At 39.5% G+C, this 18,145-nt stretch overlaps 1 protein-coding gene across 1 annotated transcript in view; it reads left to right on the forward strand.

Moving 5' to 3' along the window:
• LOC133991268 (receptor-type tyrosine-protein phosphatase mu-like) overlaps positions 1-18,145 on the forward strand; it is a 160,752-nt gene that overhangs the window by 48,037 nt on the left and 94,570 nt on the right. The window contains exons 3-6 of the mRNA XM_062429790.1: positions 6,937-7,211; positions 10,787-10,865; positions 12,716-12,831; positions 14,293-14,467. Coding sequence (XP_062285774.1) covers positions 6,937-7,211; positions 10,787-10,865; positions 12,716-12,831; positions 14,293-14,467 — 645 coding nt within the window. The remainder of the gene's footprint in view (positions 1-6,936; positions 7,212-10,786; positions 10,866-12,715; positions 12,832-14,292; positions 14,468-18,145) is intronic.

Consider the following 18,145-nt stretch of genomic DNA (forward strand, 5'->3'; position numbering starts at 1 on the left):
AAATCTGTTCCTCTGAATACCTTTGACAATAGCAGAGACCTGGCCTTTACAGAGTTGCAGAGACAGGCCTTGAGTGTGCAGAGAGCTCTCTATTTTTAATTGGTCTTGAACACGCCATTGTTAAGGCACCAGAGGTAAAGAAAGAGGAAGGGAGCAGGAGAGAAAACACCCTTGTGCATCACTAGCACATTAGCACAGCACTAACACAGTGTCATTATAATTTGCTCTTAGTCTCGCTGGCTAATTAGCTTGTCATGGTGCAGCAGGTCCTGCAGAGTATGTGGTCATTAGGCCCAAAGAGCATAGAAACTGAATGACAATCAATGATCTCCTGTTATCTTCTTAGACAGTGACAATGGCAGAATGATGAGGCAGCACACTGTCACTTGAAATACTTTTACTTATTTTTTTTATGGTGGCCCATAATGAGGAAGGGAAAGACTTTTTCCCCTTGTTGTGTTCGGGTTCACTGACCCAAATCAAGACGATTGGTGGGTCTCGAATTTGGTGACAGAAATATCACGGTCTCACTGCTACAGTTCTGTGATCTGCCTGATAGTGAGAAAGACATGTTGTTTCCGAGCTGTATTTCTATCAGCTAATTGTGCTTAATACTCATGTCTACTGCATTAAACTTCATTAAATAAGAAGTGACCTCTTATACAGTGTACCTGTATATCGTTTTATACATTTTTCATTAACATGGTAATTAAAAAAAAGTACAAATGCTGCTTGAGGGATCGGATATTTTCATCTCTAATTACCAACAAAGAGCACTGCTGTGCATAAATCTCCTGCACAACACTGTCACAACGTGGCTGTTTGAAATGAATAGTAAACAGCCTGTTTTAATCATAGGGGAAAGCAGTGGTGCCAGCATCTTTGTCTTTGTAACATGAGCTACAACTGAACAATTCATCAACTGATTATTAGTGCTGGTTCGTATCACACCAAGGGTTGCTGATACTTCAAAGGGAAAAACAAAAATGTCCTGGGCACCTGAGCAGATGGCTGAATGTTATTAAAGAGACCTCAGAGCCCTCATATAGAGCCACCTGATGGAGGGTGGACAAACGAGTGTCTCAAAGTCGATCTTCCTCCTGCCCTTCTACATGTACCTTACACAACTTCCTGCATAGCCTCAAAAATAATTAGCCTCAGCACTTGAATCAGAGACAAACTGAAAGTGAATAATACATTAAAAAATCTCTGGGAGAACAACAGTCTGTTGTTCACAGTAGTGAATCATACCAGAGTGATCATGCTGTGTTGGAAAATCCATAACACAGAAAAGCCACAATCATAAATAACTAATCATAACTTGGAAAAGTGCTTTTTATTACAATAAACACAGCAAGATATTATGAAGAGCCCAGTGGAGCCCATTTAAACTTTTAACACTCATACACACCAGTGAAAGCCATGTACGCACACATCGTTAAAAAAAAACTATTAAGACAACTGCTGACACCTGATTGGGATTTTTGGCTGAATGCATGTATCTACTTATTTCAAATCAATATTTATTTGAAGTAAAAGTAAAAATTAAAATAAATAAAAAATCTTAACTCAAGGTCCACTTGGGAGCTGTTTACACCGCTTTCAACAGCATCCTCCTCAGCATGGAGTTTTTCTCAGTTGTCATGGAGATGGTTCCACAGTTCCAAAGTTCCATTCTTAGGTCACACGATGACAAGTGAGCTATCTCCATGACAACCGAACAAACTCCATCCATTGATGATGATGACGATGATGATGATAATAATAAACTTTATTTATATAGCTTTGCAATACTAAACAGAGTACATTTAAAACAAGGAAATTAAAACTAAATAAAAAGCCAGAAAAAATGAAGACTTTATAAAACACAAATAGAATTAAAAAAAATTAAAATTCCATAAGTGAAACACAGTTTTAAAAGTGATTTAAAAGACAAAACATATGTTGCTACCCTGTTTACCTCAGGAAGATGCAGTTGAAAGCTCTGGAAAAAGCTTGCAACTAGAACATTAGTAATTTAAGTTTTTTTTTTGTTTTTGTTTTTTAATTAGCATTTTATAATTACCATAATATATTATTGAGATACTATAGTCCACATTACTAAAAACAAAATCAGTCAAGTTCTCTTATGTTGAGTAATGAGAATTTATCAAAACTATATTTAAGCCTCAGTTATATTGATATAACATATTCTGTATTCCAGCTGTGGCCCATGTAGTCCACATGATGACCATGAACTCTCATTACACCCATGCATAGTTTTGTCAGTAGTACAGCATATTTTCAGTGGTATGTGATTTGATTATGTGGGAGAGAGTTTCTATGAGATATTATTACTACTATTATACAGCCCCCCCCCCATGAGATGTCATCCTTACATGACCCAAAACATGTTAAGATCCTTTAAAACAACAACTTGCTCGTACCTGACAAACAAAGCCGGGGAGGCTGACTCCATGTCATCACAACTCACTGCTCCTCCTCCTCCCGCTCTGCTCCCTCTCCTCCTGTTTCATTGTGTAAACATGACAGAACCCCCCACTCGTTATCTGAAGCTGGAGACAGATGGAATTGGTGAGCGTTACAAGTGCAGCACAACAAGACAAGTGGGCAAACTCGAGTCATTGATGGAACAAATAGGGTTTTGTGAGAGGCTGCTCGGCTGACACACTCGGGAGCCATGCCTACTGATTTAGTTGACGATATTCACCCTTTTTAACACCATATCTGAGTGAATCACCAGATGTTAAATTTAATGACAAAGACGCACATCGGTTGTGGTTCAGCTCTGCCTCACATGCAAGAGAACAGCGTTTGTCTCAGCTCTTAAGCAAAATATGCTTTTCAATCATTAACGCACTTCTAAAAAAAAAGTGTATTTCAACATAAACTGAGTGCTTTTGGCTTTGTTTCAAATGCTCTTACGATTTGTGCCATCTCATTACCAATCCAAACTCAATAGGATGATGACAAATAGAATGTGTTCTGTGTCTCCTTGAAAGTTTGCCAATAAAATAATTCTCATTGTGTTTTATTGGCATGAGGGGAGAGAATTAAATTAACCTTTAATATTGAACTGAAGCGATAAAATATAAATGGGGCTGGCTTGGCAAATAGATTTTTTATTTTTAACAATCCTTTTTTATTGATTCTCAAAAAGGAAATAATAACAGAAACATCTTAGTACCATATACAGAGTATTTGTATAATTGGTCCAGGAAACCACACACAGAGTATAAAAGTATTAAGCAATGATGTTGTACATGAACAAAACAATTCCTCAGCTCAGTCAATTATCTGCATGCTGAACTGCACTTAATTCCTACAAGATTCAGTGGTTTTGCCCATTTTCTTACAGAAAGATGAGTTCTCCCACCAATACAATATATCCACTTCTCTCAACATCAGATATCAGAGATTTCCACAATTGAACAGAAGGAGAAATCATCCCCAGCCCACTTTATCATTATAACCTCTTTAGTCAACATTAAGAGAATTTGAGCTGGGGTTTTTTGTGTATCTTCAAAGCATCCGGTCCTTCCTAGTTGGTATAAAAGTTGGCTGGGGAGCAATTGTCATCCACTATTTTATCACTATTTCTTTCCATATTGCCACATTCCAGAATAATTGACTTTCTTTGTACTCAGAAAGACAATATAGTCTGGTTGCAATGATTATTTCTCATTTGGGACCAATTGTAATCTCCTGTTGAATACTTACTGTTGAGCTCATAGCATTTGATTTTTATAACCCCATGTTGTAATTGGCAGTCATTCCTTGAGTGGGGCTAGGACTAAACCATTCACTGGGGTAATCAGGTGGATACCGTTCCTCCTTTGGTATTTCATTGCTAGGCCCACGCAACAACAGAACCTCAAGAGGATCAATGGAGTCCGGGTTCTGTCAATGATTCAGTCCCGCTTATGCGGACTGTAAATCATATCCAACAGCAATAGAAATTCATGAGGATCAGCCAAATCCTGGTTTCTTCAGTCAATGATTTTTGTACCAACATATCAGCTCATATTCTATTAATGCTGGTACTACATTACATTAATTGGGTCTGTTAAGGTAAAGAGGACGTCATCTGCATATAGTAGAGTTTTATGTTGTTTTGTCCCTATTATTGCTCCTTTTAAATATTTTGTTTTTGTTAAATAGCTATTGCTAACGGCTCTATAGCTGCATATCTTGTAAGGCTGCTGAACACAAGACCATTTGTCAAGGCAAATGCCGTCAGTGCCGTCAATCTAAAAAATTGCATCCAAAGCCAAATCTCATACAGGATATTCCCACTCAGTTCGATCAGACACTTTCTCAGCGTCCATGGACACTGTGGTTCCAGGGTTTTGACAATGATTGAAATGATTAATTACATTAAATAAACGTCTTGTATTAAGATAGAATATCATCTCACATAACCTATGAGCCAATAATAAAATATTAATGTGTCCACTCTAAGCAGACCAATATGCAGATCAGGATTCTCGGTTTAGTATTAACATTATATTAGCTATTATGCATTAATTCTGGGAGTTTTGAATCCTCAGTGGATTTATTGATTTATTGAAAAGTCTTAGTGACAATATTGATCTTTCCTGCTCAAATCTCAACTGGACATCAGTCTGACCCTGGCATTTCCATGATTGGAGGAAGGATATGGCTGTATCAATCTCTAATGGAGAAATGGGGCCTTCCAGTAGATGAGCTTTGTCGTCTGTTATTTGTGCAATAGTTGAATTGTTTGAGAAGTGTCCCTCCTTGAGTTTATGGTCAATCTCTGTGCTATATAATTTCTCAAAGAGCCTTTTAAATCTATCATTCATCGGATGGTTATTCATTTGGCGTTGATTATTGTCATCCTGTATAACTGGAAAGAATTTTTTTACAGGGGCATTCCTTGCCAAGTTTTCCAACAGGTGATTTGGTTTGTTGCCAAATTTAAACAGTCTTTGTTGAGCAAATGGAATATCCTTTTCTGCTTCTCTTGTGATCAGATTATGCAGCACTATTCTGGTTGCCTCTAGTTCAGGTAAAACGTCATCTGATTCTGTTATATAATAGTTTCTTCTGTTTTCTTTTCAATTTCAATTTGTTCAGCTACATGCTCTTTTTTTCTTTGGCTTGTATATGAAATAATCATGCCGCCTTATATAAGCTTTATGCATCCCACACAAGTCTCGGGTCAAATATCATCTTTGTCATTAAATTTTAAAAGAAGGTCTGTTTGTTCTTTCAAAAGTTTAATGAAGTTTTTATCCTCCAAGAATAATATTGTATTAATCTTCCAATAGAATGAATGTTCAATAGGTCTAAGCGTTTGTATTAACATAGTAACAGGAGCATGGTCTGAAAGAGCAACATGGCCTATATCTGAACGCTCTATTAAATGGGTTAAACATCTTGATACAAATACGTAGTCGATGTATTTCACTCAGACACTGATGAATGAGGCTGAGGCTGAAACGTGTAGCGTTTTGAGGATTTAAATGCCTACAACATCCAGAAGATCAAATGTTTCAAGTAGCCTCAAATAAGGCCTGCATTTAAAAATAAAATGATCTGCTTCCAAAAATAAAGTGGATCGATTACATCAGGCTCTTAGAGCGTTCCCTTTTCTGTGCCTTAAATTTGGATTTGGGTGGGTATGTTGACACATGAGACAAACTGGTTTTGAAATGCATGCTTTATTCAAAGTTTATAAAAATGTTATGTATTGCAAGTCCAAATTGCAACACTACAGTCCCTTGTGTTCTCAGCCATACACTTGCCAAGGGTGGAGTTGATCGGGTAAACAGTTCAAAAGATAGGCAAAGGACACACATGCAGACACAGAGAGTCCTTCCTCCCTTCATAATTTCCCTTTTCTCTGTCATTGAGAGAAAAACAGTACTCTAAAAATATCCTGCATCTTTAGGATTAGTATTTCTCCGTGTTTGTATTGTGGTGAATGAAAATGAGAGAAATCAATCAGTCCAAAGATAAGAGCATTGTCTCATTAAGGGTCACATGCTACAGATCTCAGAACTAATGGGAAAGGTCTCAGTGCAGTCATTTACCTGCTTTTCTGCAGATACTTTTCATAGCCTGACATTTTGACTTTCCGAAGTGATTAATCAGTGATAATGCACAATACCATTACCTGGAACTGGCTCATGATGGAATGCAGCCATCATTAATGTCATTAATTACACCTGTGATTTTCCTGTTTTGACAAGTCAAATACAGTACAGAGGGTTTATTATGGCTTTTATTTAGCTCTTATATTTAGCAAATAGTAAACCTCAGGACCTGATTGCCAGAAATACTCAGATTATTGTCTATGAGATGTTTTCTGTCAACCACCTGCCTCTAAAAACCAACAGATCCAAGTTCATTAAGATTCCAGAGACAAAATGGCTTAAAATGTATACATGCATGAAATAAATGCATAATATTGCAAGTTTTACGCAAGTTATCATGGTATTTTAGAACTCATGGAATATCACATTAGCTTTAGGCATCTACATTGTGTGATTTTGTAATTTTCCTCAACATTTGGTTGGGTTAGTTTGGATAAACTTTATCATTTGGAGTGTTATTGAAGAAAATTGCCTGGTGAAATAAGGCCGTTGTGTATTCTCACATGTTGACACACAGCAAATTGCAATGATACGGTGTCTTGGATTACATGGAAAACAATAATTGCTGGTGTTTTAGCATGCCTCATGTGGCAAGAAAGAAAAAAAAAATACATTTTCCAGTTTATTTTAACACATGGATGCTGTAGGACAATACACTTAATGATTATAGCAGGACATTTTAGGATAAAAACCTGCAGCACCTCTATTACTACTAGTGAGTTAAAGCAAAGTGCAGCAATAATTTGTTTTACCTAGAGCCTGATAAAAAAAAATCATATCAACTCATGACATAAACATTTCCTCCATGTTGCAGGTTCAGCTTTCCTGATGGTGAACACATCAGGACGCTTTGCAGGACAGAAGGCTTTACTGCTGACACCCCAGCTGAAAGAAAATGACACCCACTGCGTTTTATTCCACTACTACATCGGAGGCAGAGACAACAGCCACCCGGGCCAACTAAATGTCTATATCAAAGAAAACAACAGTCCAATGGGGATGCCTATTTGGAACGTGTCAGGTCCAGCTTCTCGTTCCTGGGGACAGGTAGAGCTGGCCATCAGCACCTACTGGCCCAACTTCTACCAGGTGAGGAAATGTACTCTGATCCCAGCTCTGTTTTGCATAATGTCTCAACCGAAAACTAGGTTGTTCATTGTAAGCAGCCTTTATTGTTCAGCCAAAGTCATTAAAGCCTGTTCACTGGGTGGAGCAAGACAAATTTATTATTTGAGAAGGCCCAAACAATCGCACAATAGCCCATTCAAAACACCTAAGATTATTGATTTCTGGTGCTACCTCAGTATCCATGGTAATCTGTTCTCTCTCCCTTCCATCTGAGCCAGTTCTCTTTTTTTTCCAATTCTAAAAACTCATTTTCACTTACCAGTGCACATGACTGCTGGCTGGGGCAAGGTGATTTCACACTTGCCTGGCTATTAGTCTTCGCTGGGCTTGTTCCATGAGTCCACCAAATGTTAATTGATGCAGAGAGACCCCTTAACCTCCCAATGGGAGACGGTCTCTTGGTGAATTATTTCATTATGGCCTAGCAGAGCTGGTCCACAGTGGAGCAGAGGGGAGTCATCCTGCCTGCTCATCATAGCCACCCTGATAACTTAGTTAACAAGGGACACCGCTGAGCCTCTCACTGCTGAATGCAAGATGGGAGCTTTAATGAGAGGCACATGGAGAGGTGGAAGGCAACAGCTGAGAGGGACAGAATGTGCTGCAGCTACCACCTATAGTTGCTGCTCACTGACAACCAGGATGGTGACCCTTGTGAGACATAATGATGCCAAGTCAGTCCGGTCAGATGTTTTCAGCTTTTCAGTTTCAGTGGCTACAGCAGGCCTAAGCATCAGCTGAGTTTGACTCTCTTTTGAAATGAAGAGAACATGATGAAAACTTGATGCTCAGCTTTGCCCTGTGAATTTGAACTGCTTTGACTTCCATTACCACTTTAATGCAATAAGGCAATGTACATCCTATGTGAAATTCAGTGACAGTTTAACATTTTGGTATGTCTGTCTATTTCAAGAGATTTCTAGCATGTACAGTAGTGTGAGCATTATAGCCTAAATTGGAAGCATGTGCTTTCCGATGCGTTCAGGGAAATTCCCAGCATCTGTTGCCTTTCAAACCCCAGCGGAAGGTCTGTCTCTGTTTGTTATTGTTTTAGACCCAAATGGTCAACATGGGTAAATGCAAAGATGCTTATGATCTTAGCAGCACTCTCACTCAAGAAAAGAGACCAATGCTTGAAATCATCACTAATTAACAACATAGCACTAATTATAGGTAACTTTAATTGCATAGTAACCTACGCAATTGTCAAAGGGAAGCCACCTGATACTTGGAAATTATTTTTTAATTACCGGTAAGGCTTTTAGTCATCATGAGCCTTTCAGGCTTTGATAATTACTCTTTTGTCAGGTCATCCCTAAAACTTTTAATTGAGATTGTCATGCATTTCCAAAACTGCTGAAGGTTGTACAAAACACTATAATTTTTATGTAAATGAAAAGCAGAATTAATATGTCCTGTACATACTGTATATACGCTGTGCATAAGATGAAAACCCATTATGTATCCTGATATGCAGCAGTGCACCAATGATAGAGAAAAACCCAAATGTCCTCATCTATCTTGATTTCAATACAGTAGAGCCTATGGCAGTGCTAATCAATCCTGTTGTAATGTACTACTTAGCCAAGTCCCTTAGGGGATAGCCAGTGTGGTGATGTAGACGTTGAATGTTGGGTTGACTGTCTGTCTCTCTGACAAATGAGAATGGTGAACTTTCTCGTGACATCAACTGCTTTAGTCCCATGTGAATATTTTCACTCTGTGGGTCAGGCCCAATTATGCACTGCACTATCATTGATGTAGGAATCAATTATATCACAGCTATTAGGCAGGCTGACTGATGTCTGTTGCACAAACAAAGGATTTCAATTAGAGAGTGGGGGCCAGTTCATTTGTCTGGTGGCGATATATGGAGTGGTTGGCCTTTTAATTTCCTTTAAATTAGCCTGTAATGAGGCCATAATTGGCACCCAAGACATTCACTTTCATATTTCATGAGACAAAAAAAGAAATTTATAATTAGACAGCCTTATCTGAAGGCATCCTGCCTCCCAGATGACAATGGTAGCTATCTCCGCCTCCACATTCCTAGGCTACAAAAGGAATCTCAGATATGTATGTGTGTGCTGCTTAGCTACTGCTTTCAGGACACAAGTTTCTAGGTGCCACCATATACAGAACATGCCCATTAATGTATACCTTTCACTGGAAGATGTACGTGTATATTTAGGGAGTAATGGCATGCAAAACATGTGTAGTAGAAGTGTGTGGTGTAATAAGTCTCTGCACCACACCCTGGGTTTGGGAAGGGACTGGCATTCTGTTTCCCTTTTTATCACACTGCTGACCAGTGAGTACATAACTCTGACATTCTACTGGGACACGCCTTCTGTCAGGGCTTAGGACCATTTGTTTTGCAAGAGAGTTTGGCCCCTTAAATAGGGTCATGTTAGTCCTCCACAGCACAGTTGTGCTTGATTTTGGATTTTTTTGTCAGAGATAGCAACAAGCATGCCAGGAAGTAACACTAGATACGGCAGCTGTGAAATGCAACAGCAGGAGATTCTATTGAAAGAGATGCCCCTAAAAGCCTAATAAAACGGTTCCACCAGAAAATCACCTTTTCAGTCTTACCTTTATTTTATATGGCAATGCAAATAATTTGATTTTTATTTGATTTTTTTTAGGTTTTGATATTTATGCGTCACTACTACTAAAAATGTACTGCCAGGTGTTGTGTTACTCTAAAAAATGAGCTTGCTAATGAATAGAGAAGTGAGTAAAGAAGTAATGGGATATGTTCAAAATACCCTGAACAGATCCTGCATTAAATTTCACAAAAAATCACAATATAGCTCAAATTGCAAAAATATAAATATTTGAACCCTCATTCTACCTGAATACCGCTAAGTCTGAAACAGCACACATCTCTCCATGTTTCATGTATAAATAAAACTGATGTTTTCTAGCCGCTAACTTCTGAATTACTAAAGTCTTTTACAGATAAGACATTTTTTGAATTTCAATGGTGCAACCCAACTGAGAAAGTTGATCTAGATAGAGATATTACTGTTGAATTTTTATAATGTCACTATTCAGTGTACAAAAAAGGGGGGAAAATCCCTTCACCAACAAGGCGAAAATATCAGTGAGGTAAATCTCAAAACCTGAGCGTACAAAACAAGATGAAAGGATAACTAAAGGTAAGTGAGAAAATAATATACTTTTATGGAATCTGGGCGAATTCACCCATTAAACATTTATCAGCTGTTAGGTGTCTCGCCCCCCCCCCCCCCCCCCCCCCATACACAATATGCTTGTCATAGACTGTGCTAATCATCTTAAGGTTCAAACTTAATTTAACACTTGCATGTCATAACGCCTATCAACTGTGACATATTGTGGAAATAATGTCAGTGGCCTGCAGCTGTGTGACCAGCTGCAGCCCAGCTCACAGCAGATTGTATTAGCAAGAGCTGGACTTCAGTGTGCACACAGGCAGCCCTATACAGGTGCTATTTGAGGACATGTGCCCATTTATCATTGGTGTTATGAGTCTTCTCTCTCCTCCTCAGATTGTGTTTGAAGTCGTAACCTCAGGGCAGCGTGGCTTGCTGGCCATCAAAGATGTCGTGGTCCAGGGTCACCAATGCAGTAAGTCCTTTTTCCCTCAACCATAAAAGAATATCATCAACAGTCATTGTCCTTTCAATGACACCCTCCCAAATACCTACATTGTTGTTGTGTTCAAGGCCTCCTAGTCAAACAAAGGGCCTTCAAAGATTACGCTACGGTCAGTCCAAAGTGTAAACCTCCTTTCTCCTCACTCTCTTAAGATTTATGAGTATACAGTTGACATGCTGAAGTGTGCTCAGGATATAATGCTGGAGTGGCTGTGTTAAATCTATCCTTTGAGAGATGGGAGAAATACTGCAAAAAAAGAAGGGATGAAAAACAAATACCACCATACAGCATGGTGCTTCTTGTGTTTGGATTCCACTGTTTTTCCTCCTCCCTTAAGGATATTCAGTAAAGCATCTCATCTCTCAGATGTGTGGAGTTCTGCTACCCTTACTGAATATAAGCACAAGCACTTCAGAGTGCGCTGCGGAGCTAATGAACATGTAATCACTTGCATATTTAACATTTTTCTGCTTCGGCTTTTGGGATCGGCTGCTGCTGCTGTGTGAGTACATGGATGAGGGCTCTTCATAATTGTATATGTCTATGCTTTTGAGTACTGAGAATCATGTTAGTCATATATGGCACTCCTTAAGATATACTAAGATGTTTTCACACTCTGCAGTCTAAGTCTAAATCAATACCACACAGGTTTTCATTAATTGATTTATACTTTACTCTACCCCTCATAGCTGAAGTATCAAGCTCTGATTGTTAGACACTAATGAGCTGGTAACCATTTGAAAGTGGCCGAATTCCTACAAATGTTATGTCAATAAGATGGATTTATATAGCAATAGGTGTTGCATATAAATGCATTTGAGTAAATCAATGAGGCCTTGCAACGTGATCAATGTTTAAATGCATAAAAGTGTGAGTGGATCGATAACCCACTCAACGGCAATTGGGTTTCTTTGAGTGATAAGCAAAGTGATCAGTGCGACTCCTCACTGGAGCACAGCCAATTCATTTTCTATTTATATTACCATGTGGTATATCTAGCACAAAGGTGTGATTATGCCACTGGGTGGTCTGCTTCTCCTTCTATCATTAAAGAAGACATTAGCGATAAGAAAAATAGATTTGTCGTTTTTTGGTACCGGGTGGATTGACAGGACAAAGTTATAAAAGAGAGGTGTAGTTCAAAGACGAGGTTATATAATATTAAGTAGAAGTGAAAGTCTTGATGATGAAAGTGATAGAATTAGCTTTTGCCAAGTCTTTAGAGATTTGGTTATGTTTCGAATCAAGGTCGCTCCGCTGAATTGCCCTATTTTTATATGCAGAATAGCGGTACTAATCAAAAATGTTCTACATAAGTTACTTTCTGTGGACTATCCCAGTCAGTGAGCATACTAATAATGAGCACACTTGGAAAAGAGAATAATGCTTTTTGGAAAAAATCCCCTCAATAAATGAGAGGCAGCGAAAAGACAGCCGAAATAGGAGCTTCTGGTAGGTGCAAGAATGGCATCTGGTGCCTCATTTAAAGGATTTAGGTGGAATGTTACTCACAAAATGATGTTGGCCTCAGGCACTGAGGGATGTCGGATAATGAAATAAAGAACAGTGTCCATTCAAGGCTACTTCTCCAATCAGATCTCCAGTTTTCTATACAAATCTTGGCACAGGAGCTTCAAGGCAGGTAGCACAGCATGAATAGGGATGCAGGCGTTTGAATGGCTACTCCAGCACCCAGTTCTTGCAATCCATTCTCATAAAGTATAAAACCCATTTTATGCAATTTTAAAACAGAATCTCAGAACTTGATCTTTTGTAACTTCTATGCCAATGCCTGATGAATATTTGTCTTTTTATCTTAGTGAACACACCACATTTCCTGACTATAAAGGGAGTGGAGGTCAATGCTGGACAGACTGCATCTTTTCACTGCACCGTCAATGGACGCAAGAGGGATAATTTCCGCCTCTGGCTTCAGGTGAGAATCATTTCCACCCTTTTCCTTACACTCTAAATCAGGGCTTTAGAACTGGGCCTCTGGAAATGCATGTGTCTTATACCAGATAGAAGAGGGCTTTCATCGTTCAATATTGCAGTTTCTCCAATGCTACATACATAAGGTTAATCTCTGGCTTTAGTGGATAACAATATTTATCATAACTTAAATGGTATGGAAAGTGAAATAGGGCCAGAAGGATCCTATCCCAAACCCAAATTACATAAGACAAAATGTAAACATCGACTGTATACTGAAGCCATGGACAGTACTTCTTTTTGATTGGCTTGCAGGTGTCCATTTAAATCACATATCATGAGTTCCTCAATCATGCTTGTAGTACAAGTAAGCAGTTTAACCACAAAATCCAAATCAGTTTGTAAGGTATAATAAACTGTTGTTTGTTGTTGAAGCGGTACTTGTGCTTCAAGCTATTTTACCAGTTAACTCAAAACTGAAACCAATTTGACTGTGAGTTAATTGTTCTGCAAACACGTTACAATTGCCTTTTCTATTAGCATAATAATGCACATTGTCTGATATTAGAAAACAGAGGACAAGGTGCAAGAGAACATGTGCAATACATGTTCATTTGTTTTACATTGCTTTATACTGTAGCATCTTGTCATGCATGAACCTTTTTTTGTTACAAGTTATATGTTTTTTTTTTTTTTTCAGGAAATACAAGTAGTTTCTGTATTTCTGTATAAATCATTTGACAAATTCAAGTTGCATCATTCCCACATGCTTTATTGTGCCTTTGTGTTTGAGATTTCACCTGCTCACCAGATTTCCAGGGCCCTCTTTGTCTAGGGAGGCAAGGGATTATAGTTGTTTCAGATCACCGCAGTATGGTCTTAACCTATATAGATGTTGGCTCTGTGGATACTGTGTACTATATCCGGCACAACTGGGCTGCACAGCAGTCTTGAATTGACCTTGTTCTGAGCAGCAAAGGTAGTGCATCTGGCAGACATAACCCTGCTGGCTCTGCTGCTAAGCACACTGTCACACATGTGATCAGTGGGAGCATGACGCTGGGTAAAGGTCCTCTGCCAGGTACTCCATCATTTTAACAAACATGTCCTCATTAGCACAGGAGCTGGAAAACAAACATTAAGTGAAGTCCCCCGATGACAGTAATGAAGAAATATTTCTAATGAACAAATGTCCCCCATCTGCCTGCTGTGAGGGGTGACAGCTGGGGAGAGCCCACTGTGTGTTTGTGTGTGTGCAGTTGTGTGTGCGTTCCCGTGTGATAAATGTATTCCTACTATCAGCCACCGATGGGAATGATAGGACACAAACAAACATGCACGAGAAAAAAAAAAACAACAAGTAGAGGCAACCAGAGTTTCTGAAACACACAAGGTCAGGCCACTTTGCTTATTAAACCTTTCCATTTTGGAGGCTCACTGGGGTGTTTGTCTCGGTTCCAAACAGGGCATCGGTGGACGGGAGGCCCCGATGAAAGCCACTAAACCTTGGAACAACCGCCGCTTCATAGGCACTTTCGATGTGGAGAACACCACCAAGGGCGACTCGGGCCGCTACCGCTGTATCGTCCATTCAGACAAAGGGGTTGGAGTGTCCAATTATGGAGAACTAACCATAAAACGTAAGTATTGGTCCCAAAGCAGAGAGAAACACAAACACTGCCTATCTGAATGAACACAGCACAGACAGCGGGAATGTTTTCCAACCAAATGACCTCCATGCATACAGCAAAGTCAACAGGAGATAAACAGGAAAAGCAGCATGTACGTAGATGAAAATGTCCTCTAAGGCGATACTAAAAATACAGTTTTTTTTATGTTGATTTGTTAGTCAGAGGACTTTAATACTTCCTGTGTAAAGGCTGTCCTTGACTAAGCACAATTCCACCTAAAAGATCACAAAGGCAAGAGGCAGCAGGGTTTACAGTAACCTCACTGATATTTTACTCCCGCAGTCATTTGATATGAATTTATGGAGTCGTCTGAAACTAAATCCTGCAAGGCCTCACTTTCCTACAGCCCTATAGCCTGGTAATGGCCTTCTATATTTCTTCACCTCAATTTTCTCCCTGTGCTCTCAATTGAATTTACTGCCCTGATTTTTTTCTTTCTTTTTTTTTTTTTTTTGTCTCCGAGCTTTATGTGATTGATAGGTTTAATCCTGGCTGTCCAGATCGAGGTCTGTCAATCATGCGAGAATGGCCGGGCCTAGACACAGCAGAGTGAAGAGGGAGATAAAGTCTCTCTGCCCAAGTGTATCAGTGGGTTTCAGTGGTGTACTCAAAGAAAATTTACTGACACACTGGAGGCACTCAAAACCACACTCGTGCATAAATTCAGCAACACAATCACCTGCGCATCCTTGCACTTACACATACTTGCCAGACAGCAATATTTTTGCTGCTCGCTGCTGTTGATGTGTTACTAGATACATTTTTACTCAAGACAAACCTGTTAAGTGTAAAGTGCCTTTATCATAAATATTTAAAATACATTAATTTTCTAGATTTAAGCATTTATCAAATCTTTTAACGCATCTCGCTTTAAATTCTGCAGAGATTTCACACTTCAATGACTGCGACATAAGCCGAGTCGTCAGAGGAAGAAAAAAGGCGTTTTCACGGTTATAAGTGTCACACATAAAAAAGCTGATATCTCCTCTTATCGTACCAGTCATAAAACACGTGCTTAACCCTCCTAGCAATGTGTCTGCAGTTGTAAATCCTCCTTAAATGTGTATTCACCATGTCCGTGACTCGTTTTTGGAGGAGTGACCACGGAGCGATTCTGTGGATTATGAGCCAGCTACAGTCACACACCGGCTCTCTCAACCACCACCCCTCATTTCCATACACTGCCTTTTTTTCTTCAACATGAGGGAAGTGAATGCTTGATTATCCCAGATAATCACTTCTGCATTTCGTGCCAGTATTCGGTCAGATTTATGTGGAAGTGCACTGCATGTATTTCCAGGACGCCATACGGATTGGCCTGCTGCAGCCCCCTCCCCGTGCCCCAATGTGATGGGCTCTCTTGTAGTGTAGCCAGTGGTTCTGAAAGGGGGATAATTACTCCCTGTCCAAGTGCAGGTTCTTTTTTCTTGGCCCCGTAAGAATCACCTGGACCATGCAAAGTGTTCGCTGAGCTCCAACACAGTATTCTAGGCCACACGCTACCAACTCAAACCTGCCGAAGCGTCGCAGTGTCACCACTAATGAGAATAGCCACCAAAAATCGAAGGCCAGCCAGTCACGCTCGTCATTTTCCTGCGTCTACCTCTTCTCATATCAGGAGCAGATCAATTCTGTACTCACAGCAGCCCAATTAGGAGAGAGGACAACATAATGAGGACCTCTTGCATCTTAACAAGAGAGGCTCAGTGGATGTTACAGGCAAATGAAAGAAGGATTTATAAACAGTCAGGTATAACTAATCTAACAACAGAGCAGAATGGCAGCTCTCATTATTGCTCTGTGTGGTGAATGGCAAATGGGTCGTGTGTGTGTGTGTGTTGTAGTGCTTTAACGATAAGTCAATAATTAATAGGTCAATAGAAAGAAAATGTATTGTACATTTTGAGCAGTGACTAATCATCTAAGCTGGTTATTTAGTAAAAATGCAGACATTTGCTGATTACAGTTTGTCAAATGCAAAGGTTTGCCTCTTGTTTCCTCTGTTTTATGGTATTGTAAATTACCATATATTTAGGTTTTACAAGGTGTTTGAAGACTGGTAAATTGGAAATTGAAATTTTTTACAGTTTTCTGACATTTTATAGAGTAAATGACTTATCCGCTACTGTGATTTAACAATCTACAGATTTATAAGTTGTGAAAATAGTCCTTAGCTGCAGCCGGATGGATGTTAGTGTCCTTTGGGTGTTGGGTCCATGCACTGCACATGAGTATGTGTATGAATGTGCATTTTTAGACTGCGTTCTGGCAGACAGGCAGGTGCTGCATTAGAGGAGGACGCAGCTGTCGCCGGGCCGTTTGCCTGTCTGGTCAACATCATGACAACAGATGCTCGCTGACCCTCACGTATGGCCGCCACTGTCATCTGCGTGCTGTCACCCCATCTCCAGCCAGGACACAGTTCAGTTCCGTGCTCAGGGTCCCGCTACTACCAAGCCGCCCTCGTGAGGATTAAACAGTGGGAAATGAGTTGTTAATATCCTAAAGTGTTCCAGCACTTGAGTGTATTTCACACCGGTAATCCGTTATTTTCAGTGCGTCTGCTATGGCTGTTGAACAGAGGATTACTGCACCTACAGGAGTTATTTCATCAGTGTAAGCTGCTGTTGCTTTTGTGAGGCAGCAAGTTTTCAAAGTAAAATGAAATGCTTATTGCTATAATACATCATGCTGCTTAGTTGTATTGCTGCAGAAGTGGTCTCAAGTGATTTCACCAGAAATCAGATGGAATGGCAGCAGTGGAGTAGTAGAGTTGATTGATTGGATGACAGAAGCGCAGTTACTTGATACTTTCTACCAGTTATATATCCCACAGTATGACAGTCTTACAGGTAAATATGTAAGATAATCACAGAGTTAAGCCAATCCAGATAATGAAATGATGTAATACCTGTAGTGGATATTACTAATAGGTTGCCAAGTTACACACGCTGTGCACCAGTCATATCTGAATCATGAGCACAAAACTTTTGGAGTGCCATTTGGTACTGTGCATCACAAGGTGTCATCATAGAATGAGTGTGTTTGCAAATTTGTCAACAAAATCTGGTAACAACCTACATTACACTTGCCTCCTCCTTTTTTAATAGGCTTAAATAAGGTTTAGGGGTTAGGGAAAATAAATGTAGTAAGTTACTTTTATTATTAATATGCAATAAAATAAATTATGTGGTCTTCTAATAGTGTATGTCAACTACTAATGTTTTTAAAATATCAAAAATGCCAAACACTATTACAATACTACTGTTTTTTAAATAAAACACAATACAATGAGTGATAGTATTACAGAGCGAGCCTGTTTTCTGTCGTTTAAATGAAACCGAGCATATTGCTACTTAACTCGATTAAACCGCTTTTAAGACCATAAAAGACCATCAAAACAAGCCAGTGGGGGAACCCAGATTTTGGATCACCTCATTCTACTGTCTGGCTTCAACACGCATGCCTGGTGCACTGCGTGTAACTCCAGAAGAAGAACTGCTGGATTAGCTGGTTCGCTTTAGGTGATGTTTGACAGCGACACTGGAAGCTTGGATTAAAAGGAGTTTAGGGACCTGCAACAGAGGTCACCCTAGGGTAACCATCTGCTTAGAGAGAGCCTCCAAT

The sequence above is a fragment of the Scomber scombrus genome, chromosome 11, assembly GCF_963691925.1.
Source record: "Scomber scombrus chromosome 11, fScoSco1.1, whole genome shotgun sequence".
NCBI classification, from domain to species: Eukaryota; Metazoa; Chordata; class Actinopteri; order Scombriformes; family Scombridae; genus Scomber; species Scomber scombrus.